We start from the raw sequence: 25,441 nt of genomic DNA, 5'->3' as shown, positions 1-25,441 counted from the left end.
AAGCATTTGTCTAAGCACAACCTGGTAGTCAAAATCAGAGCTTGATTCACACCAATTACTTAAAAAATTTCTGAAAATTTAACTAGGGGCTACCATTCCAGTAACCTTTTTTATACAAAATCTTGTCTGTAGCCATCAGAACAGATTAAAATACCTAAATCCTATTTGTCCAGTCAGACACCTTTGAGGTTATGAAGTCAATTTTTAAAAGACTCTTGAAAAATGGGTAATGCACCGTTCAGTATAAAAAGACTAAGGGGTTTGGAAATAAAGCTCTTTTCCATGAGATTTCTCACACCAAACTATACATTTTAAAAAGTGAGCACAGATTTCATTTTCATGTTGACCTTTGTCATCCAGTGAGCAGGACATTTATTAGGAAGGGAGCCTAGGGAATGCCAGAGTTCCAAGGCCAAGTGTCCCAAGAGTTTCCCCTCAGGAAATCGTTTTAGGAGTCAGTAGATAAAATACAGAGAGCTGTTCAGTGAGTAGATTAATCCTCTTTTTTCCCCCCTCTGCTCTCTCCCTGTTAGACTCAAAAATGTCTCCTCACAGGGCCACAATATTTTAGGTTCAACAGTAAGTTTCGTCTCTTTGCCTAGGCACAGCACTGAGAACATAAGACAGACTTCATGATTCTTCTGACATTAAGCTGAAGTGTTTACTTTTAGGTTATATCCCATACAAGATTCTTCTGATTAATTTTTTGGCAGGGATTGGGTTGGTTTTTTTTAAACCCAGGTTGTGGCCTGGAGCAACTCCACTGCCTTTTGGGAAGCATAATAAGACTAACGATTTATGACTATCACATCATACCTCTTCAAATGCAGAACCTTCTATATCAACAGGCACACCAAAACATACATAAAGACAATGTATAATAAAAATATTGTGGGGATGTAAAGGAGAAATTTTTTTCATTGTCACCCACTCCCATTACATCTTTTACATACCATTCTCAAATCAGTAACACTGGGAAAGTCTTTGACATCATCATTTAACTGACCTTCCAACTTAGTACCTCACTAATTCAGAAAACAGGCAATTTAGCTGCAAATTCATTCCAATAAATAAGGCAAAATTATTCGTGGGTTTTTTCGAAGACAGAGATACAAAGGGTAGGTTAAATTGTCTTCAAGATCTAAGAAATCTTATTCACTGCATATGAGTCATGGGATTAAATTTTCCCAATGCTACTAAGAAATGTAATTAGCTAAGAGATGCATTTGATTCCAGAAACTTCTTAACTTCATCTTAACCAATAAATTCTGTTGCAAAACTAAATTTAATTTTGGACTATGTCAAGTTCCTATCAAAGTTGTAACTATTTCCCAACTTCCATTCATTTCAAAACTCCCAGTTGGCAAGGTCCTGTATTGAAAATTACTGCCTTGTGGAAGAATAAAAAATATGGGAGACATGATATAAATTATTGAGTGCATTCTTTAATATATCAGAAATATTTCTTTTGAGCATACAGTTTTTCATTCTAGAAACGAATTGTGCACTGCCTCCATAAACACAGGATTGAAATAGTGAGTTCAAAACAAATTAATCCCCTCCCCCTATCTGACAACAGAAAATCATCACTTCCAACACTTCTCATAATTCATATTCCATCAGAAATGTTAACAGCACTTCAAAGGGCTACCTTCTCTTACTTAAAGGTACAGTATTATGGGAAAATTTAATCCTGGGGTAAGCAGGGGACTTGCACAAACACTGAATTATCTTCAGTATTTTCCTAGTAGGGAATATTACTTATATTCCAGTCTGCAAAGAGAAGAATTGACTCACTCTCTGTCTAGAGCCAAATACAGAACATAGATTTCCAAAATAGCTTGCAAAGTAACACAGTGACAGCTTCACAGTACGATTCTATAATGAACAATGCTGAAATGCAGATATGCAGCATATATTTTGTCACGTACGCATATCTGTATCTGATGATGTTAAGTGCTTAACTTAATATGTATAAAACTAGATTATTTTATTATTTTATACAGAAGTTTTGCAAGTAGAATGAATTTTGGTCCTTAGAATTTGACATGTGTGGCACTGAAATGTATAACTCAAATTTTTGTCAAAAACTAAACCGCTCTGTGTAGGAAGAAAAGGGTATGTACCTGAAAAACAGCTGTTTCTCATTTTTGCAAAGATACTGATCTTTTATGCTCAGCACAAAACCATGAAAACTCTTTTTTTTCCTCATGGGGTGAATTGTCCTAAAATTTCACTGTGAAATGCTACTACATATTTATTAATGCAAATGAAGAGACCTTTCTGTATATAAAATTCATAACAAAACACAAAAAGAACAGAAAATCTTAAGGGGAAAGCTGATCTAGAAGCTGTCTTCAAAAATACTAAATAAGGCTCATGATATATCAAATTGACTTGTTTGGGTTTTTTTTTTAAAGAAACCAAAGAACCTGAGTTTTGCTTTTAATAATCCACCCTGCCTTATTCTTACTCCCCTCCTTTGTAGCACATTGTGATAACCACCAAATAATATTCCTATTCACTGAAACAACTAAAGTAGGACTGGAACTTTGAGACTGACTTAACTATACCCGGTTAAACACGGCTTCTGCCAGAAATATAACATATTAGCAAAGTTATTACTAGAAGTTTACGTTCTGATTTACCTGGATAAACAAAATTATTCAATTCCCAGAACTGCAAACATTTAAATGATTCCCCTAGTGAAAGTCAGTATTTACATTTCCTAAAATACTGGAGCACATTAGCATCCTGCACGCAATTTTCTCACCCTGAGATCTAGACAGCATACAAGAATATACCACCAAGTTTTTTAATACTGCTTGTAGAAGAGTCTCATACTGCTGTTGAGCAGGATTGCTTTAATTATGTATTTTTGTTTTCTTTGACTGAAAAACTTGCATTCATTAGCTGTGTATCACCATTATTTCCATTTAGCTGTGAAATATCTCAATAGATAAATTTTAAGTGTCTGAAGTCAGCACTTACCTGCTGGATGCCGTATGTCCAGCCTTGCCTTATACGGTCCCTTGCCCACACATTGTGGGCATTCTCTGCTAGTTTATCCACCATAGCTTCTTGAGAAGGGGTCAGTTTGATAAAACTCAGATCCATGGGTGCTGGCTTATATCCACTCAACAACTGATAGCTGTTGAGAAAAACAGAACTTGCAGTTACTTTTTCAGCAAGAAAAAAAGATTAATAGAAACCACAAAAGAAAGAAATAACATCTATGCAATATATCTATATAAATGTGATATCTGCCTTTGGACTTAAAGAGTAATAATGTACATTTGAGTACTGATTTCTTTTTGATTCTCTTTCAAGCTAATTGCATCGTGATGGGATGAAGTAACTGGTAATGAAGTGACCAGGGTCAAAATGGTCTAAACTAAAAATGTTTTTAAAGTATTTCAATAATGCCATATATTCAAAGTAGTAGATTAAGCTGTTGTTTATCTAAATGCTTATATCAACAATATTATTGCTATCTCTGAGCAGATGGCAATACTTATTAAATTCTATCTACTTCCCACTGAAATGAGAAAATCTATTCTTCCTGTTACATAAAGGGATGCTGAGACAGAGCAGGTCAAATGGCCTGCTCAAGAACAGTTATGAAATCCACCTTAAAAGTTTTTCTTCATAATAATTCATACCTTAATTATCCTTCAAATCATAGGAGCAAACATTTAAAATTTAAGTATGACTTCAGAATAGAAAGGCAGCTTCCTCAATTTTTTTAGCACTCCTAGAAATGCTACTTTTATAAAGTTGTTCCCTTCCAATTAATTACAGAAATCTCCTAATTTACTTACAAGCAAATCTTCAAAAAAGGATGTAAAGCATATGGTCATGGATGCAGCACAACAGGACTTACTAAATCTACAATGAAAACTTACAGCACTATGTGGCACCACCATGGTGGTGGACACAGTCCCCCCTTACATCAGCTGATGAGGGAACATACAAGGAAAGAGGAGCAGGAAGAGAAGACTGTGGGGGAAGACAGACAGGGCCTGTACAGGGTGTCTGTGCCCAAGGGGCAGCCTCCATGACCTGACACAGTTGGTTCTGGCTGGCCCCAAAAGGCACCCATTGCTGGCCAAAGCCAAGTCCCTCAGCCATGCTGGAGGTGCCTCTGGAAAAATGTTTTTAAGAAAAGGTGAAGAGCTTTACTGGCAGAGAGGAGTGAAAGGGGGAAAAAAGTGTGAAAAACAGCCTGCAGACAGCAGGTCCGGGGCTGCAGGGGGAGCAGAGGCTCTCCTGGTACCAGATCTCAGGCTTCCCTGTTGTCCCAGGAAAAAACAGGCTGGACCTTGTGGATGGACATACCCTAAATATCTCTGAGTATGGACCTCATGATATTAAAGGTCTTTTCCAACCAAAATGATTCTATGATTCTATTTCTCCTCCAGCATACAAAGCACTATTTTGGCTGAAACAAAAGGAGTCTGTGAAAATAAACAACATTCTCTCATTGAAATTATACACCCTGAAGTGTATAAAGAATGGCTAGTTTAAATAATTGCTCAATTATTTTCTAAACAATTTGGTAATTTTCTTTATTTGTATGGACAGAGAGAAACCCATAAAATTAAACAGTATTTATCTCCATTTATATTCTAAAATATTCAAATAGTTTACAAATCTAAATTAATTCTGTTCTGTGACAACCATTTTAAAACACATTTAAACAAATTATTTGTTGAAAACAATAATTTAAAACAACCAGGTATTTAAGGGGGTTACCATCTATAAATAAGAGGTTGGATCTTCCTTCAAAATTACCACAGTAAAAAGAAAAAGCTTAAGTTTGAAAACAACAATTCAAGAATATCATTCCAAAATCAGCCATCCACATAGTTCCCAATCTGCAGGTTTCTATTACAGCAAGGCCCACACAGGAGTTAACTGCCCTCACAGTTACCTCTCCTCAGGTATCTGTGAAGTCACTTCAATGAGATGAGTAAAAGAAGACAGTAATGCAAACAGTGAAACATATGAAATTAGCACACTTGTCAGGTTGGCAATTACTGTGCTCTTTCCTGTCACGCTCCCCTGCATGAGCTTTTAAGAATATTGCCACAATGTTTTTCTTTCCTTTTTGCTAGTTTTTTCAATCTATTACATGTGAGATATCAAAATCCTGACTTTGTATGTATGGTATGACTTCAGGTTTCTACAGTTACGACTGCTAATGACATTAAAAACACTCAACATTATTGGTCTTCTTATATTAGGAAGCATGATTTCTTCACACTTGAGATTTAGCTGCAGTTTTTCAAAAGCAGGAAATTTGATTCACTTGAACAATCTTGCAAATGCACATATATTTCTGCCCAGGAAATTCAGAATGAAAATACAGAAGGCCCTAGATATTTCTTCTTTGAGAGATATACAGTTATTTTGGGATACCAAAACTGAAGAGCAGTTTGGGGGGGAACTTAAATTAATACCTTGCTTTTATTTCCATTCATTCTGGCAAAGCCACCACATGAGGGATTCTGAAATTGTAATATCAATGGTATGCAAATCTGTGCAGTGTGGTGGATATCAAAGGCTTGAGGGTCCAGGTTCTTAAAGATATCTTCTAGTAGTAGTCTTACCTAGAAGACTGCAGGAATCTTGCCAGAATGAGGCAAAAAACTTTGGCTCACAAAAGGAAGAAAGAAGGCATGCTTTAGTTAAACATGTGCTGAAGGTTATTACACTGGCCTCGGGGACCGCATGTAATACAAAGGTATGGGTCAGTGAAGGATTGCTGTGAGTAATGGAGATATGCAATACCAGAGGAACAGCTATTTCTGCACAGAGCACATTCCTGCAAAGAGCAATGAGGTGCTACTGGTGGCAGGAACTCAGCAACAGCACTTACCATTGCTCTGAGTCATAACCAAGGAAACTAAATTATTAACTTAAATTTAGGAATAACAGACCATACAGAAGTTCTCTCCTAGTAAAACTGTGACCTTTACTTTTCCAATTTTTTACGTATTATATAATCCCCCTTCATCCCATGGGCTCAAGGGTAAGTTGGGCAGTAAGGCTGTCATTTAGGCATATGAAACCATAGTTCTATTATCTCAACTGTGTTCAAACTCCCAAATTCTTCATTCCCATACTGTGGTGGAGTGCACTGGTGCTAAGAAGCCAGGACAACTTGGCTGGGCCATGACAGCTGGTTTCAGAGCTGTGGTAGCAGAGGCCACTACACCATACCAGGCTAAGCCCTGTCTTACCAATGCTGCTGCCAACAGATCTCTTGGAAAAAAAGTCAGGTGATTGTACCAGTTCTCTACACCTCAAGTCATGGCCATTTGAGAACTTTCAAAAGGGTCGCCTTTAAATACCTGCAGCACAGTAAAATACATTGACAAATTTTCTGTAAAAATTCTTTACAAAGTCTCTTTGGTACACACCATATATAAAAGAAACATGTAACAGTGAATGTCACACATTCCAATGAAGCACAGAAAAACCTAAAATTTGTCTATACATCAGGTGACAAATATCTGGAAGATAAACCATGAACGAAGGTATGTGAATATTTCTGAAAATTCCTGAGAATTCATGCATGTACGTGCATGCCCAAGAACTAATAAAACTAGCAGTGTAAATATGGAATTGTTAAAATAGAGTTAGGCTCTTAATTCACGCTGCTTAACAATTTCAACTTACTTCTTTGGAAGTTTCATTTTTTTCACTTTTTCTTCAGCACGTTCATCAGCAATTCCAACATGGCAGCCTAATGCCAGCAGGGTTCTAGGGCACAGAAATCAGAGATTAATTACTGACAGTGTTTCGACATTTAGCATTCCTACTGTTTAAAGGCATACTGTAGTGCCTACAAGCAGCACTACAAACCAAATGAGACCTTTGGAAATTACCACAATATAGTATGGAAAGATCAACACCAGCCTTTTTATATATGTAATAAGCTTTCTGATAGAGCTAAGAAAATGCCACAAGATGTTCCTAAAATTTTTAATAAAAATATGAGTAAGGTACTTCAAAATGGAACTATCATACAGTATATTTCATCTATGAGGTATCAGTTTGAAGATTCTCTGCCCTTGAAATATTTTTTCGGCTTTATATACTTATTCATATAACTGACATACTCATTCATACTGCTTCATATCCACATCTTTTAATGTTTTGTTAATTATATCACAGGTGATAAAAAGAAAAAAGGCAAAAAATATCACTTATTCGCAGAATGTGTCTTCTTTCTGAGGAAGCTATTATTTAGAGATTTCAGTTGGATCTGCATCTTTTTAGGACACACTACTGAAGAGAGAACTGACAGCACAGTACATGATAAGCACTAGGGCAAAACTGCCATCTTATTCAAGCTAGACAGTGTGTCATGTATCTACCACAAGGCTTATACCACAGAGCCACTGAACCAGCCCATTGTGGCCTGACTCTGCAAAATGCAGCTCATTTCAGAAAACAAATATTTATATAACCTTAAACCAGGTTCAACAGTATTAACTAATTTTTTGATTACTTCAGACTTCTTCCCTTCCTTATAGTCACACTGTTCAGCAGCATAAATTTTAAGGCTCATTTGTCTACAGGATTTGATCTGTAAGTTACTAATTATTTGTTTCTGCATTTATATTCAATGTTGGCTTATAAAGTCTTTCTTTAGTCTAGGTGCATTACTAAAATATTTACACTGAAATCAATAGAAATCCTAGACAAAAGTCAGAGACTTAACTTTGGAGTCTGATAAGAATTTCCTCAAAACCTGAGGATGATAACCATATTTTTGATAGAAACTGGTAACAGAAGAAATCACAGGTGTAAATACCTTGGACTCCATTCCAAATTTTCCTGAAGTGGAAGAAAGGTGTCAAACAAGGTTTTTATTTATTCTTGCCACTAGCTAAAACAATATTTTCTAGTCTTGCTTTAACTATATTTACTGTTCTTGAACTGACTGGAGAAAAAAAAAAAGAGCATAAATACCCTTGTAACATTATTTCCCTAGGCAGATGAATTGTCTGTTTCAAGGACATTCTTACAGCATATTTTTAGTGCTAGCTACAGGAATTAAGTCCCACTGTTACGGACTGTGAACCCTGAATTAAAATTAGACAGTAAAATCAGAAATGAGGAAACTAATATCCAGTGGCCCCTTCCTGCAAAACACACTATCTGCTAAGAATACTCCATGCAGCTAAATTTCAACTGGCATAAATAGTACGTGATTCCTATGCAGCTATCACCAGCATAAGTAGGAGAACATATCTAATCGTGAAATGCTAACTTCTGGTAACCCTAATTTTCTTGTAATGTAAGCTAGGAATTATCTCTACCCAAACAAAACAAATTCAAATAAGAGTGCCACAGGAGGATAAAATGACAGACTGTACTGGCAGAATCTGAAAGACCATTAATGCACTTCAAATCTAAGCAAGAAAAATAAAAGTGCCTGAATGCAACTCTCATCATCACAATGATACAAGTAATTATCACACAAGACTGAGTAAATACATAGAAATGGGAAAGTTAGTCACAAAATAATAAGCAAGAACAACAACAAAAAAAAATACAAGACCAGACTATAAAATATAAGAATGTGCAGAAACAGTATAAATAAGCATATTTTAATCCCATGACATTTTCAGAGGCAACTCATTCCTGCATCTTGACATTTCATACAGTATGTAATTTTTATAGTTCATAAAAGTATTCAGTTGTACAGAAAAATACACACAGATCCAATATATGGAAAAGAAATGGTGTATCAGATAATATGAATCTTCCTTGGTTTCTAACTCTCTCATCTGGCAGCAAGACTGACAACAAACCACCAAGGAAAACACAATTACAGTCAGCATTATTCTCAATGTCTTGCAACTATTTCAAGTATGCAGTTTGAGGTAAATTATAAAGAAAATTATTAGGAGTTTTTAAATAACATTTTCTTTCCCTTTTTTCTCCCATCAAGGTTGACAGCTAGTAGATTAGACACATCTAGTACAGAAATAGTCAAGATAGCTTACAATTCAAGTTGTCACCTATCGATCACCTAGAAGTGATTAGTGCACTAATTTTTTCACATTTTCAAGCTTGTAGAAACAAACTGAGCAAGACTCTCCTAGTCCCTGTGCAACAGATGTCTACATGATAAATACAACTCGATACTACAAAATTAGAACTTCATTTTTCAGAAAACAACTAATATAAGAAAGTAAAGATGACTTAGTTCAGTAAGCATACAAATTTTAAAAAACACAGAAAAACTGAATGCTTTATATTTCGGACACTATCCATTAAATGGAAAGACTCTTTCTAGAGTAAGCAAAAAATTACTGAAAAAAGAGCAATCCATAACTTGTAGGTTTATAAAACGAAAGCTTTTTTTGTTTGTTTTGACAGGGTTAGATTAGAAAAGCACTGAATCCTGAACCAGAAATCATGCAAGGATTTAATTTTTTCAATACTTAGTGAAACATTAGCAGTGTGCATTTAATTAAGAGAGCATGATTTTTCTGCAGCCTGAGCCATATTATATAGTTTTCTAGGAAAAGATCCAACTGTAGTGAATGTTAATGACATCATCTTTTGTACTTTCATAAAATAGAAAGGAAGAATGTATTCTGAATCCCTAGTACATTGCTCTGCTAACAGGAAATGCTCAAAAACTTTCCTTGTAATTCTAATATCTACCCGTAGAAAATCTGAACTTACTTTCTTGCTTCCAGTTCAATTTCTCTGTGAATGCTTTACCTCTAAATAATGGCAAAATATCCCTCCAGAAACTGCTTAGCACTTATGGTCATAAATATGTTTTTCACTGAGTAGTTTATTTACTGTGGGAACAGTAGATCAGTAAATAGTGCAGAGAAGCTGGCCTGAAAAGAAATCTGCAAGAAGTTCTTGAAGGAGTGTTCTGCATACCTTTCTACTATGAGGACATCAAGTCCTTTTATTGTGAGTGTAAACACTATATTGCACTATCAGTTTACATGGCAAATATTTTAATAATTAAATATTTCCAGAAAGGTAATATCACGTGTGGACATTCATCCTTTTTCAAATCCCTGAATAGGAAAAAGCAACTGTATTCTAACAAGAAAAAAAAAAGAAAGAATAGATTTCAGATATGGGTGACTGAAGAACCACATCTACCATCAGCATTTATCAGTTTGAGAAATATTTTTACATGTTGGCTACATGCAATGTTACATATGGAAGAAATTACTTACAGTAACAGATTTTTTAATTAATTCACAGCAAAGCAAGAACTCACACCTCCTTGATTGACAAAGCTGAGGTGAGAAATTGTATCTTTGTGAACCAGAAAACTAGATTATTTCAACAAACCCTTTAACGTCCCAATGAAATTTTCTAGCATTCCAACTGGAGAGCTTCCTTCCACGAAAGGAGGGAATGCCTCCTACTGTTTGTTCTGTGGCAACATGCACAGACAACACAGAAATAGCAGCAAGGGCTCCTGAAGCAAAGTTCTTAATTTAGTCATGTGCAAAAAAAAATATCTATTGAGCATCAAAGTGTGTTTTATCAATAAAGAAAATTTAAAATAATTAAACAAAATTGAATTAAACCAAATAAGAAGTAAAGATTTTTTTTTTCAAAGCTTGGATCTAGTATTTTCCTCCTAGATGAAAACTGTCTGAATTGTCATTTCACAATCAGTATTACCACAATAATTCTAAAAAGACTATCAAAGTCATTTTTCAGTGCCAAATACATAATTCATTAATGTATCTCACGCCCTCATTTGCATATTATTACCCTCACCTACACATCAAATTTTAATTCGCATGTCAATTTATAATTCTGGAAATTGCATCTCCTTAAGAAACTCTAATTATAAACTTCAAAAGTTCTAGCAACTTACTTCAGTGTTTCAAGTGACATTTGCAAGTTATAATTTCTTTCCTGCTCCGGCAATTTTGAGAACTCCACTAAGCATGGGTGTTGCCTTTTGTTGTCATCTCTAACCTGAAAAAACAGTAAAGAAATAAGCTTAACATGCCTTAAAAACTGAATGAAATTTAAAACCAGTCCAATCAAAAAGCTGATCCTGTCAGAGTTACTCAAACTGGACAATACTTCAAAACAGAAAGTATTCTGTATACTCAGAGCATTGTCATTGTGTTCAAGCAATGCAGAATTTGCATTTTCAAATAAACTTCAGATTTGCATATCTCAAGTGGAATAAATGCTAATTTGTACATGCTGCTATACAGATGTTCACAGGAAATATGCAAAGTTCAAAAACAGTGCAATCTATGTTTTAACATACAGCCACAAAGTACCATCTCATCTTCAGCACCATATTTGAAAAATTCTACATCCAGTTTGTATAAATACATTGATATACATAGTACTGAAATCCTTACCCAGTGAAAATAACAATATAAAAGAAAAATCTTCCCCATCTCTTACTTCAGAAAATGTTTGTTTCTGTTATTTCCAGTACCACAGAAGCAGAATGTGACTGTTCGGAGGTCACATATGAGTGGAATTTACTTTTACTGTAGTGATAGGAGAGCAGTACCAACTATAATTTACAAAATCCTACATTTAGGAACTTAAAAATTTGATCAAAACCATTTTTAACCCTCTCCAGTTTTAGTGTAATACTTGGCCATAACCAAGAAAGTCAACCTTGGAGGCTGGGATAATCAAGCACTCTACAGCTCTCAACATCTTGTGCTAGAGTTCAGCCAACAACACCTACAAAGGCTTGATAAAATACATTAGTTTGAAAATATTACCTAAAAGACCCCAGTGCAATTGTTAACATCTGCTCAGCTGAGACAAATTTTTTAACCATGTATTATAACATTTTTGTGTCAATCTTTGATGGAGCATAGTTCACCATTTATATTAACCTTTAAAGCTGAAAAGTGGAAGTTATTGAAAAATAACATTATTGATTTTTGATCAATCAGATAATTCTGCTGGAAAACTGAATTTTAACAGTTGAAGTTAAGAAACCTGTTACAATTTTTCAAAATTGATCGTTACACTACTTAACCTAATTTATTTAATCTCATGAAAAACAAACACATTTCTCTATAACATTTCTGAGTAACATAGTTTTTGCATTTTGATCCCAGCACATAATTCTCAGATTGAACAGCAGTCATTTGTTTATGTTTTGGATTGAAAAATCTTTACAGTCTCTAGGGGGTATTTATCTTGATTTGATGGGATTAATATTCTTTGGACAGACAATACAGGCAATTCAACTGTCAAACTACTTAGAAAAATAATAGAATATAAAATGAAAATTATCTTTTAGCAGCACTGAAACGTTTATTTACAGATTCCTAAGATCTATGGTAATCTGTATTAAAAAAAATTGAGTATAGTCTCTGAGTTTAGATCTGTGTACAGATAATTTAAGTCTTGGACGTCAGTTATTTTCCTCAGAATTCCAATATTAATTTACTATAGTGACACTATTTCTGTTCTACAACTACAATGTATAATAATTCTATTATACAGTCAAAATATTTGGTGGGTTACCTTCCCGTTTCTTTTTTTTTCTGAGTACAAAATAAAAATCTACTGCCTTGCAAACACATTATATCAGTGGCAGAACTCATGACACCCATCAATTCTTAATTTTTGTGGCTGGTTTTAAATGTGCAGTGACACTGAACAGAAACAACGATATGCAGATACATCTCCTGATTTCAATAGAACATGTATTCAGACTTAAAATCAAGCCAATTAACAAAGTCCATGATTTTTCTACATTAGCTTGCTATTTTACTTTATTACATGCATAGAATGCAGTAGTAATATGATATGCAATAGCAGGTATCACTTTGGTGGTATTACATACAGATCTGATGACGCAGATATGTAAGAGGAATATAAAATGATACAGCAGATTTTTTAAATAATTTGGAGGGTCATTTAAAGATTCTGTCTATTTGCCTTTAAACTTTTAGACTTGGTGAAAAAACACCACTAGGTACTACATATAATGCATCTTGCTCTGAACTAAAAAGACAAAATCTAATATTAGAGGACTTGCGTGCGTATGAACAAGCTAATTTCTGTGCCATGCCTTCTCTCAGTACTCAGTAGATGCAGTGCAGGAATTCAGATAACTAGAATTGGCTTAAATGCAGATGATACAAAAATGGGAGGAGCTGTTGACTCCCTGGAGGGCAGGGAGGCCCTGCAGAGAGACCTCAACAAGTTACAGGCCTGGGAAATCACCAACCATGTGAAGTTTAACAAGGGAAAGTGCCGGATTCTGCACCTGGGATGGCGCAACTCTGGATGTGCAAACAGACCTGGGAATGAGATGCTACAAAGCAGTGCCATGGAAAGGGACCTGGGTATCCTGGTTGATGGCAAGTTGAACATGAAGCAGCAGTGCCCTGGCAGCCAGGAGGGCAAAGTGTATCCTGCATCAGGCACAGCATCGCCAGCCAGGCAAGGGTGGGGATTGTCCCTCTCTGCTCTGCACTGGGGTAGCCTCACCTGCTGGGGGCAGTTTTGGGTGCCACAATGTAAGAAAGATATTAAACTATTAGAATGTCCAAAGGAGGGCACTGAAGATGGTGAAGGCCCTTGAGGGGAAGCCGTATGAGGAGCAGCTGAGGTCACTTGTTCTGTTCAGCCTGGAGGAGACTGAGGGGAGGCCTCATTGCAGTTTCAGCTTCCTCATGAGGGGAAGGGCAGGCACTGATCTCTTCTCTCTGGTGACCAGTGACAGGACCCGAGGGAATGGCCTGAAGTTGTGTCAGGGGAGGTTTAGGCTGGATATTAGAAAAAGGTTCATCACCCAAAGGGTGGTTGGGCACTGGAACAGGCTCCCCAGGGAAGTGGTCACAGCACCAAGCCTGACAGGACTCAAGAAGTGTTTGGGTGTGACTCTTGGGAATAGTGCTGTGGGAGGCAGGAGCTGGACTTGATAATCCTTGTGGGTCCCTTATTCTGTGAAACTGATAAAATCATTTGTGAGGAACCAGTATGATTAAAAAAATCAACCTCCAGAAAATGATCAGCATATACTTTGTCACAATCCCAAAGCAAGCACATTCTACCACAATGCACTAAAGCTAGATAGAGAAAGCTAGGTAATTTAAAAGCTTTAACACCTATTTTTATTTTGAACATAACTAATTTTATCACTGCTTAATTCAATACTTATCATATATAGTTTAAATAGTGTTCAACTGTACAATTAGACTCTTGATGATACATAATGGTACACTAAGAGTTCCTGCAGATTGCTTCACAGCTGGTATGATTACACCACAATTAAAATGTTTTGACACATTAATATAACTGAGGTTTTGCATTTGATTTGATGAGGAAATTAACTACAACAAAATCTAGAGGTCTTCTCTGTTAATCATATATTTTTAAGTACTGCTGTAAGATACACACAATACCTATGCCCACTTACCTTAATCTGTAACCTGAACTCCTCAGAAGACCAAAATCTTTTTAGTAACAAAAATAGAATACATACATGTTTTTACACATATCTAGTACCTACTGCATGTTTCTACATACTCTTCACAGCAATCTTTCTTCATAAAACAGCATTTGGGATACAAATAACAAGCTTGTATAATTTTTTACTGGTTGACTTTAAAACAAATTTTTTTTCATACTCCATGAAAATAGGAAAGAGATAAGAAAATAGTTATGTAGAGCACCTAATACAGGCACGAAACTGAAAAAGTGGAGAAAAGGAAGGCAAAAATCAGATTTAATGGAATTTCCTATAGGCAATACTTATTTGGGACTTCTAAAAGAGTAACGTCAGTCAGCACACGAAAAGAGAACCAAGCATAACTGTTTCACTGGCTTACTCCACCAGTCAATTGAACATCTTGCTCCAAGAACAAATAGGAGGTGAAAAACTCACTATGTGCTTTCTGTGCTGACAGTTAGACTGAAAACTTCAGCACCAAATAGCTTTAATACAAGAATTTTTTTTCAGAAATGCACAAGCACTGTTGGTTTCCACATGCTTTCGGTGGGAAGGTGTTTAAAATCTTACTAATTTTGGGGAGATGATGAAAAATGCAGTCCCGCTAGTACATTGAAACCAGTGTGCTGAATCATACTATGCAATTAACAGAAGATTAAGTTGGAAGATACATACTGGTCCATACTGCCAGCCAAGTTCAATCTTATTCATAACCCAAAGTTCATGGATGTTCTCTGCTAATTTTTCTCTAATCCTTTCCAGGTGGGGAGGCAAAACAATCTAAAGAGAGAAGAGATAAGAGAGGAAGAAGCTATTACAAATAAGTTTCTTGACATGCCATCCAAACTTTCATAACAAACTTTATACAGACCAGATCTCTCAACAAACCCAAGAAAAAATCAAGTTTGGGACACAGTGCAAATTCAACCAAATAAAGTAACATAGGCCTATAATATGTGTGTGTTTAAAAAGGAACATGCAATCTTTCCATTTCCATACCTGGCTAGTATCTACAGGAACTGGAGTGAAAGCTGCTTGTGATAGAGAAACAGTGGGACCCAGTAGGTCTCTTGTATAGCTACGATCTTGTTTGTACTCTCGGCTGTGCTCCACTTTCAGCTTCTCTTTTGGTAGGACAGCTTCAAAGCATGGAGCATATCCAGGTGGAGGAAGGAACTTGAACTCTCCATGGCGACCTCCAAGCAAGAAACGAACCCTGCAAATATCAGAATTACTTTAGATAACCAAGACACCTCTGGGGTAAAGCCTAATCAGTCTCTAAGCCTAAAGAATATTAAATGCTATTTTAAAAGAAAAAAAAGAAAAGAGAAAAAAGTCAATGTTGCAGCTTCTTTGCATTGTTTACAGTTCAATTTTCTCCAACTGCTGCTGGAGTTTATGATGCAGGAGTTTGAAAAAAACATGGGAAAAGTAAATGATTCTTTTTTCTAGTTAATTTTACTTCAACAAAGGCATTCTAAGTCATGGGACCAATAATCCCTGAGAGAGAGAATAATCAGTTTACTCAGCACAACTATAAAGTAAGCAGCAGCCTTTTGAGTCTCTAAAGGCAGAGATTATAACCCAGAGTAATCAATCAAGCACTTCAGAACTCTGTCCATCGAGGAAAAGCCTCTGTTCAATCTCATTTGAGAAATGAGCCTAAAAACCCCGTGGTTCTTTCTTTTCTCTCACAAAACACTAAATCCTTAGGACACAATACAAAAACTCCTATATTTCCTTCCCTAAAACTTCTATTTGTCATATTAGTGGAAACCCAGGCGAAAGCACTCTTTTATTCACGACAAAAAGGTAAATATGTCATGGTCTTTTGTTACTGTAAAATACAATCAATGAGGTAATAATGGTATAGCAATGACATAATACCAACGTGACATAGCAATGACATAATACTGAAAAATCTTCCTAGAACATTGCCATCCCGAAGAAATCAAAAAACACCCAAAAAATTAGCCTTAAACCAGAAGAATTTTGTCTCTTTTCTGCTTACTGAGTATCTTACAAGATTCTTGTTAATGCTATACCAGTATACACTCAAAAACTGCATGCAGCACACAAATAATATCTCAATAATTTCTCTGATAACAGAAATAAAGAATGCAGGCTTATAATTTTGCATTTTCTAGCATGCAGATCTATAGTTTTACCACATTTTATCTCCTGTACTATCAAAGGCAAAGTCTAAAGACGTGTATTTTGCATTTGGAATAAGAGGTGGGTGTGTGCTCTATATGATTGCTCTTAGCTTCTGTGGTATTCTTTGAATGATCCCTCACGGAGCATTGCTCTGCCTCCAACAGAAATCAGCTTTCAGCCTTCACCTTTACCAGTCCTGATAAAGCTGGTCTCCCCGCTGGAACACCACACAATCTTTTTTAATATTATAGTTTCAAACTGCTCAATACATGGAAGCAGAAGTCTGGTACCTCAAGTGTGACTTGAAATTTTATAGAAAACCAATACAACAACCAGAATACAGACTGAATTCATGTTAACTCATGCTGCTAAAAAGTGTATGACCACCATTTCTTATGGTAAGTGCAAATAATGCCTCTTTAAATAATAGCTACTACCTCATAACAGGTGAGTTAGGGAAAATATACTTTTAATATCAAAGGCTGATGCAAAATGCTACCCTGGAGTGAATGTGTAGCAATATGTCAGCAAAGAAATTATTAAGAAGGTGTTTCTAAGATATGTCTGCAAACCACCAGAATACACTGGTGTGCTGAAAAACAAAAGATGCACTGTGTCTTCAGGACTTCTTTGTAGCTCTCACTATCCAAGAACTGGAACTTAGCCAAAAAAGCAGATGGCAGAAAGAGAAATGAGAGCAGACAGCCAGGGAAATATTCAGCATATTCATGTATGCAGGGAAAAAAAAAAGCAGACTGGAAAAAAAAAGGCAAAAAAAAAAAAAAAAAACAACAACTCCATGGGATGCTAACTTTATTCCTGCAGAGAAGCTGACGACTGGGAAGAAGAGGCCATCTATGTTGAAGTTTTCAAACATTCCTTGAACTGGCTGACCATTTATTCGGAAAGAGATGCTGGGGGCACTCAGGTCCAAACAGCAGCTAATAACATCATCAGTTCTTAATAGATGTTGATTGGAAGAATTTACTGTTCGTGCTACACAACCTATGGAAGTAACAGAGACACATTTAGTGAAACTTACGAAAACCCCTCTGGTTTTCACAGCAGCCTAAAAAAAGAGAAAAACATCACTACAGAGCACAAACACATTAATACACAAATATCTAACCTATAACATCCAAGACCCGATGTTAAGCTTGCAATATAGTGAATAGCAGCATACAGTCATGTCAATACAGCTATTTCAATCATAAATAATAAAACTCAATTACATTAATGTAAGTGAAAATAATTACTGATATCCATAGAAAGAGTCAAAACCAAGAAAAGTACATTTTATTCCTTACAATACATAAGTGCTAACTGAAAACAGCCATTAGCATCTAATATGAAACTTAGTATACTTTTCTAAAGAATGCTTCATAATTTGACAAAGAAAACTATTCACTGTGAATTATTTCTGGAAAATTAGGTAATCCCTGTTAATGGCCACATCATGGTACTCTTGCAAACTTGTATGAGATGATACTACTCAGTTTCATAATTAAACTGCAAACCAGCATTTTTCAGCAATATACAAAGATGAAATTTTGAGGCATATATATCCAGTAATATATGTATTTTTAATCAGTTTTTATTAATTCTAAAGGATTCTTCTATTTTACATCAAATTACATTTACACAAGCAGAGCTTCTTCCCAAGAGAAATAAGCTATAGAATTCAGAAATAGAAAGTGATTGTGTCTGAAATTTTCTGCCATCTACTGCACAGAATTTTGGAAAACCATAGAAGCTGTATGAAAACATGTCTACTCATGTTTTCCAAAAATAACTTATGCACTGCCTGCAAGAGATATGCCATGATGCATACTAAGAACAGAGCACTAACTTTTTAGCTGGGGTGTCCAAGTTTTGTAAACATGAAGGACTTAACTAGCACTACATTTCCAAGAAGAAGCTTCTGTTTTTAACAGAAGCAAAAATGTAAATCTCAATAATTTTTCTACAAGTGAATTTTCATATACATATCACCTTGACACCCAAGGAAAAAAAATACCAACACTTCCAAAACTCTGTACCAGTAAAATGACTTTGTGATACTGCCAGATGAAAATATCACAGCTGAGAGTTAGTTTAAAATGAATCACAGAAAGGGACAATTATTTAATGGCAGGGATAACTAAATGCTGAAAGAGCTACCAATGAAGAGTGGATATTTCATCTCCTTAAAACACACTACTTGAGACCAGATGCCGTTTTAGACACTAAAATTTAGGCAAATATAAGTTATGGAGATAACGCAAGGCTGACTGCTAACAGAAATATGTATTGGTAATTGATGAATACCCAGTAGATCAAATTATCTCAATGCCTTTTCTGGCCCTAGACTTTAAAGACCTATGTGACTTCTCCACAATAGGTACATCATCTCAGGACTGAAGAACCAAATGTAAATTATATGTGATTCTCATAAATGCTTGGCCCAGAACAGAAACTTGGGGGCAGAAATTATTGTTGCTATTCATTAATACAATAAATGTTTCATGCTAAGAAGGTTACTCTTAAAATACCATTGCAGAGACTTATCAAGATGCAGCCTGGGATTGTAGAATCAAAACAAAGGCCATGATTTTCAATATGCAACTACCTAAAGTTCTTCCATGTTTGAGAGGTATGTATGCGTTACACAATAGCGTCAGTGAAGAAAGACACACATCTTTTCAAATCTACCAGCCGCATCCACAAGAGATACAAAAATTTGCAGATCCAAAGGTGGTCTGACTTATTTTTTTCGGCAGGATTACTGACTTGAGAACCACAAACAAAATTGTTCATTTATTCTGTTGTTACATTTCTGATGGAAATTTTGCAGTGGGTAGAAAAATAATTTTGATTTTCAGTAACCTTTTGTTTCCTCCCTAAAAGTGACCTTAGGTACAAAAGCTATCATGGTTAGCTCATTATTTTCTGGTTCTTCTGTAATAATACTTTATCTGTCAAACTCAGTCACGACACTTTTAATGATACCATTAATTATACATCATTGTTCCAAAGTAATTCTCACTATACATGAGAGGCAAAGTAGCACCTTCTTTCCTAAGATGCCACTCCAATTGATATGCTATTATTTATTAATAAAATCCATTGCTATTTTGATTGGAACATTCTTTTGAAATGTAAAACTGTATTCTTTTCCAAGTATCAAGTCACAATGCCTCAATGCTGCAAAAACTTTAGGTGATGCAGCTGACTCACTAAATTGTCTCTCTTGTCTGCTAAGGTGCTTTAGAAAACCTGTTCATATCTTTATAGTGGAAAGAACTGCCAGTCCAATGAGCCTTTCCCAGTTTTCAGCCAATTCTATAGCTCATCACTGCCCAATAATCTCTCAAAAATCAAAAGAAAAAACATTTTTCTCAGCAAGGTGAAATTACAGTAAGATCTCTTTTCAAGGAGTTCAGGACTGTCTAACTGTAGGACTACCCATTCTAAATGATATCTGGGAATCTTTTCACAAACCTTCTGAAAAATGATTAAGAAAAAGAGAACAAGCTATCATTATTCTGATTTTGCTGAGCTAATCCAATTTGAAGAGATAATAAGGTATTTATGGTATTAACAGTAAATAAAAATGCTTTACAGAGTTCAGCTTTCTCTAACACTAGAATCTTCATTCATAAATTACTGTTAACAAATAGATCCAAAGTTAGCCAAGAACATTTTAAAGATGAATACCGGAGCAAATACATCATATGCAAGCTAGGAATGTGATTCTGCAAGTCTTGCAATAATCAGTCAGTCTTAATGTAAGCAAATAAAACATTACTACAAAAAAAAAATCTTGTTTTAAATGTATGGCAAAAAACATATTAAAAAATCTTCTTCACACCTAAAGTATTTCTGAACTTCTAAAGACCAATAATAAAAACCTGTCTTGAAAAAAAACCAAACCAAAAATCAAAAATGGAGAGTCCGGTGAATTAAATGTCTCAGACTGTTCTTACACTACCATATAGGAGTTACAGATCCAGATGACTGGTTTTGATACTTCAATTTTTGCAGCTTTGAAGGTCTAAATAAAATCTTCATAGTTACTGTGAACACACAGTCCTCCTAGCCCCCTGCAAAGTCCTAGGCTGAAATATGAATTACTAGTCTATTTGCATTACTTCATATACACCAATTTTTTTTCAATACAGAATGTCAGTTTAAATCATATTCTGATATAGGGTACTGTTTCTGTACGTTCCAGGTGTCAGCTGAAATAACTGATTCACTTTGCTGCTGTTGAAAAGAAATTTACTGGGATTGCAAACACAATTATAATGTTTAAACAAAAGTAAACAACAACAACAAAATACCCAAGAGAATACCTGACCACAGATGTAGACCATCAAAGCCATAGGAATATAAGTCATCACCAACACCATTTCCTCCCCATTCTGCTCCTCCCCCTGGGTAGGGTGAGTACCCTTCTGTTGAAGCCCAGCCCACTCGTAGATGAGTTGATTCTGCGGTCACAAAGGGCTCTAGATGGTCCACCATAAGTTCATAGTACCATTTTCTGTATTGGGCAGAGCCTTCACTAATCCCCAAGAAGATGTTGGGTCGCATGCTTAAACAGAAAGAACAAAAATAGTTATTAAAATCTTATCTCAAGGACAAGATGAACTGCTGCATACTTTTCATTGTCTCAAATTTCAAGCTTGTTTTGTGTGATTAAAACAACAGAAGTAATTTTACTTCAAGGAATCACATAGATTACCAGGTTGGAAAGGACCACAAGGATCATCTGGTTCAACCTCTCTTGACAAAACCACAGTCAGGACTAGATGGCCCAGCACAATGTCCTGCTGTCTTATAACTGTCCCATATTAGGTAATCCACCATTTCCCTGGTGAGATTATTCCAATGACTGATTCTTGTCATCAGGAAAAATGTTACTCTTTTCTCCAATCAGAATCTCCCTAGGAGAAACTTGTACCAATTACCCTTTGTCTTTTCCATGTGACTCCTTACAGAAAGAGAATTTCCTTCTTCTTTGTAGCAACCCTTTAAATACTAGAATGCAGTGATAATGTTTCCCCTAAGCCTTCATTTCTTAAGGCTGAACAAACTCAGTTCTCCCAGCCTTTGGTCATCTTTGTGGACCTCCTCTGGACCTTCTCCAGCCTGTCCAGATCTTTGCTGCATAGCAGCAACCAAAACTGAATACGGTATTCCAGGTGTGGCCTGACAAGCGCTGAATAAAGTGGGATAAAGGTTTCCTTCTCTCTGCTGTTTATGTCCTTGTTGTTGCAGCCCAACATCCCATTGCCTTTCTTTGCCACAGCAGCACAGGTTCATACTGAGCTTGCTGTCCGCTGGGACCCAGGTCCCTTTCCACAGAGCTGCTCCCCGCCAGGCAGATCCCAGCCTGTGCTGCACTCCTGGATTCTGTTTTCCCATGTGCAAGACATTACATTTGTCCTTGTTGAACTTGGTAAGGTTCTTGTTAGCCCACTCTTCCAGCCTATGCAGGTCTTCCTGCAGGCTGGCTCTCCCTTCCCAAGTGTCCACTTCACCACTCAGTTTGGTATCACTGGCAAGCTCCATCAGGGGAGATTGGTCCCATCACCCAGAGCACTCAGGAAGGTATTAAACAGCCTTGGGCCCAACATCCATCCCTGGGGACCCCACTTGTGACAGTTTGCAGTTTGAAAAGGATTTACCACCCCCCTCTGGGTGTGGCCAGGCAGCCAGTGCCCACCCACTGCACAGACCCCTTGTCTCCACCCTAAGGCATCAGTTTCTCTGGGAGGAGCCTGTGGGAAACTATGGAAAGGCTTGGAGAAATACAGGTAGAAAATGTCCACCACTTATTCCACATCAACCAAGCAAATGAAGCCAAAAGCTGACCTGCATATATGTCTATATCTGTCTGCACCTCTTCCTCTAACTGGTAAAATGGAAAAAGGGGTAGCTTGAGCTCCAATACTTTTCACTTGCACTCCCAAAGCTTTATAGTCTTTCTTAATTCTGTCCAGGTTTCAGCTTGCAGTACCATTTATACTCCCATGAGAAGAGTAACAATGGATGGTAATCTTTGCTCTGGACAAGTTGAGGCACCCTGCAGGCAGTATCTCTGACCCTAGCTCTCAGAAGGCAGCATTTTTAGTTATTTATTCATTTATTTATTCTGGTGAAAATGGTCTATACATTTTAAGTAAAAAATGTTTGCTTCAGTAACTGAAACAGCATCCTCACTCAGATACCAATAATAATTAGTTTATGTGTTTGAATATTTAATAGATGTTAGATCCTGCAGAAAAAAATTCCCACAGCTATTCAACCAATTACCAATGTAAATGTAGTAAGTACACATTGCAGGTTTAATTTTACATAGCAAACTGCATTCTGTAACACTGACTATACATTCAAGAAAATAACATTTTAAAAGATACAAAAGTGAAGTGTCAATCTATTTCAAAATTCTCTTGTACCTCTTGCTTCTTTGTTCCAAGTCCTGTATAACTCAGTAATTTGCAGTGGCTGTAGAAATCCTTAATATCAATGTGATGTTCCTACTGCTACTCTTTTTACAGTACTTCACAAGACTACTTAAAAGGCCAGAATATCTAGATAAATAGCAATATGTAGAGTCATATATCTAAAAGGTCACAAGGGGGGAAAAAGGAAAAAAAACTATGCTTTTCTAATCTGATTTTTGGGATAATATTGAATACACACTCTCATCCCAAAAAAATCTGTCTCCAGACAGTCATTTCTGTGTCAGCTTTGTACTAAGAAAGCCATTCCATCTTGAATTAAAGCCATAGAGCACAGAAGTATCCAAAATCAATACCAGCTATATTTCTTCAATGGTTGGTTACCCATATCTCAAAAACCTTTTAAACTTCTAGACTGAATGTATGTAGTGTTCACATTCCTCCACTAGACTGGGTTATTACTTGTATAAATATTTTGTTTCTACATTCAAGCTGACTAATCAACAAAAATGTAGCTCTAAGCTAGTCCCAGTGTGCTTCCTGGTAAAGGGAATGACAGGGGGAGGAAGAAGGGCTGGTATGGGTGGTTAAATACAAGTAAGTGCAAAACCAGACTTTGCTGACCTGGTTGCTTACAAAATAACTAGTTTTATTGGAAGCATATGGGTTGTCTTTTGCCAGATGTTTAAGTATAGGTACTCTTTGCATTGTTCCAAGTCAAAAATTTAATGACCTTAAAAACAAAATGTGTTTGACAAAAGCTATCTTCCAGAAAAGTCTATTATTTGTAAATTATTAGCAAGATCACCAAATCCAATCATTTTTGCCTGAACACAGTAGCATTTTATTATGCTTTTGTCCAGACCTCACAATTTAATCAACCTAATCAGCCAAATTACTCTTGTTCAAAAGTGGTTTGTGAATAGAATTTTCCAATTTCCTGGAAAACTATGTTAAACACCAATATCTTAGAAAGTTCCAGTAATACCTTAGAAAGTTCTTTTGTCAAATATTTTTGGGTCAAGGTATGCATGTCTTAGCCTAACACTAAATTTCTTCAATGTTTCCTTGGTCTTATTGACTTTTGAAAAAAAATTTTTTTCCTTATAATTGCAAGAATAAGAATCTTCTCATTCACTACTTTCTAATGCAAAGCAAAAATATGGAACAAATAATTTGCTTTTTTTTAATTTTTTTTTATTTTTTTATTTGGGAAAGACAAGTTTATTTTCCTTGTATGAGATCCAAAGTCATCTCAGAAGCTCAATCATAGAATTGCAGAATCATTGAGGCCAGAAAAGACCTCCATGATCAAATCCAACCTTTGAACAAATATCTTCATGACAACTAAACCACAGCACTAGGTGCCATGTCCAGCCATTTCTTAAACACTTCCAGGGATGATGACTCCACCACTTCCCTGGGCAGCCTGTTCCAACGCTTAACAGCCCTTTCCATGAAAAAACTCTTCCTGATGTCCAACCTGAACCTCTTCTGGTGCAGCTTGAGGCTATGGCCTCTTGCCCTGTCACTGGTTGCTTTGGAGAAGAGGCTGACCACCACCTGGCTACAGCCTCCATTCACGGAGTTTTAGAGCGTGATAAGGTCTCTCCTGAGCCCACTCTTCTCCAGATTAAACAAACCAGTTTCCTCAGACACTCTTCATAAGACTTGTGCTCCAGACCTTTCAACAGCTCCATTCTGTTCTCTGGACATGCTCCGGCCCCTCAATGTCCTCCTTGTGAGGGGCCCAGAACTGAACACAGTATTCCAGGTGTGGCCTCACCAATGCCAGGTAAAGAGAGACAATCAGTTCCCCAGATCCTTTAGCCTGAAGTAGCCTCCTTATACAGTGTGGACTTTTTATGCTTTTCAGCATCTAATAAATCCTATGGACTCTGAATTATAAGTACTATTTCTGTGTTTCAATTTTCATTCTCAATAAGTGATTGAGACTTTTAAAAATTAACAAGTTTGAGACAGAAGATCCCACAGATCTTCACACAAAGCCACATTCTTTAGCCTCAGCATAAATTAAAACTCTGGAAAAACATGTGCTTAAAATTTGTAAATGATACTTTACCAATTTAAGATTTTACTAGCTTCATCTTGTTATTAATGTCTGCTTGAAGGTAGCTTCTGAAACTCTGGAGTGGAAGGAAGGGTGAAGGCACCGTCTAAATATTCCAGGCACTGGTGAAGGTGATTGGCACAAAATTCTTAATTTTGACCAAGGGTGATTAGGAAATCCTCACAAGGTCATGAATGTAAAGGCAATCACAGGACATCAGCTGACAATGCTTTGAATGCCCAGCTAGATCTGAACCATAATCTTCAGAAGACACTACAGCCCTCCAGACTTAAAACAGCTTCA

The 25,441-nt window shown here is 36.3% G+C and overlaps 1 protein-coding gene across 16 annotated transcripts in view; it reads right to left on the bottom strand.

Annotated features, from left to right (window-relative positions):
- The window catches only part of RYR2 (ryanodine receptor 2), a 394,774-nt gene that overhangs the window by 159,070 nt on the left and 210,263 nt on the right, over positions 1 to 25,441 (bottom strand). For all 16 annotated transcript variants that reach the window (XM_039567939.1, XM_039567942.1, XM_039567943.1 and 13 more), the window contains 7 exons: positions 20,953 to 21,194; positions 17,431 to 17,623; positions 15,461 to 15,677; positions 15,137 to 15,241; positions 10,886 to 10,989; positions 6,685 to 6,768; positions 2,992 to 3,151 (listed from right to left, as the gene is read on the bottom strand). In XM_039567939.1, the coding sequence (XP_039423873.1) occupies positions 2,992 to 3,151; positions 6,685 to 6,768; positions 10,886 to 10,989; positions 15,137 to 15,241; positions 15,461 to 15,677; positions 17,431 to 17,623; positions 20,953 to 21,194 (1,105 nt within the window). The remainder of the gene's footprint in view (positions 1 to 2,991; positions 3,152 to 6,684; positions 6,769 to 10,885; positions 10,990 to 15,136; positions 15,242 to 15,460; positions 15,678 to 17,430; positions 17,624 to 20,952; positions 21,195 to 25,441) is intronic.

This window comes from Corvus cornix, chromosome 3 (genome assembly GCF_000738735.6).
Source record: "Corvus cornix cornix isolate S_Up_H32 chromosome 3, ASM73873v5, whole genome shotgun sequence".
NCBI lineage: Eukaryota > Metazoa > Chordata > Aves > Passeriformes > Corvidae > Corvus > Corvus cornix.
This window is presented reverse-complemented; position numbering and strand designations above follow the sequence as displayed.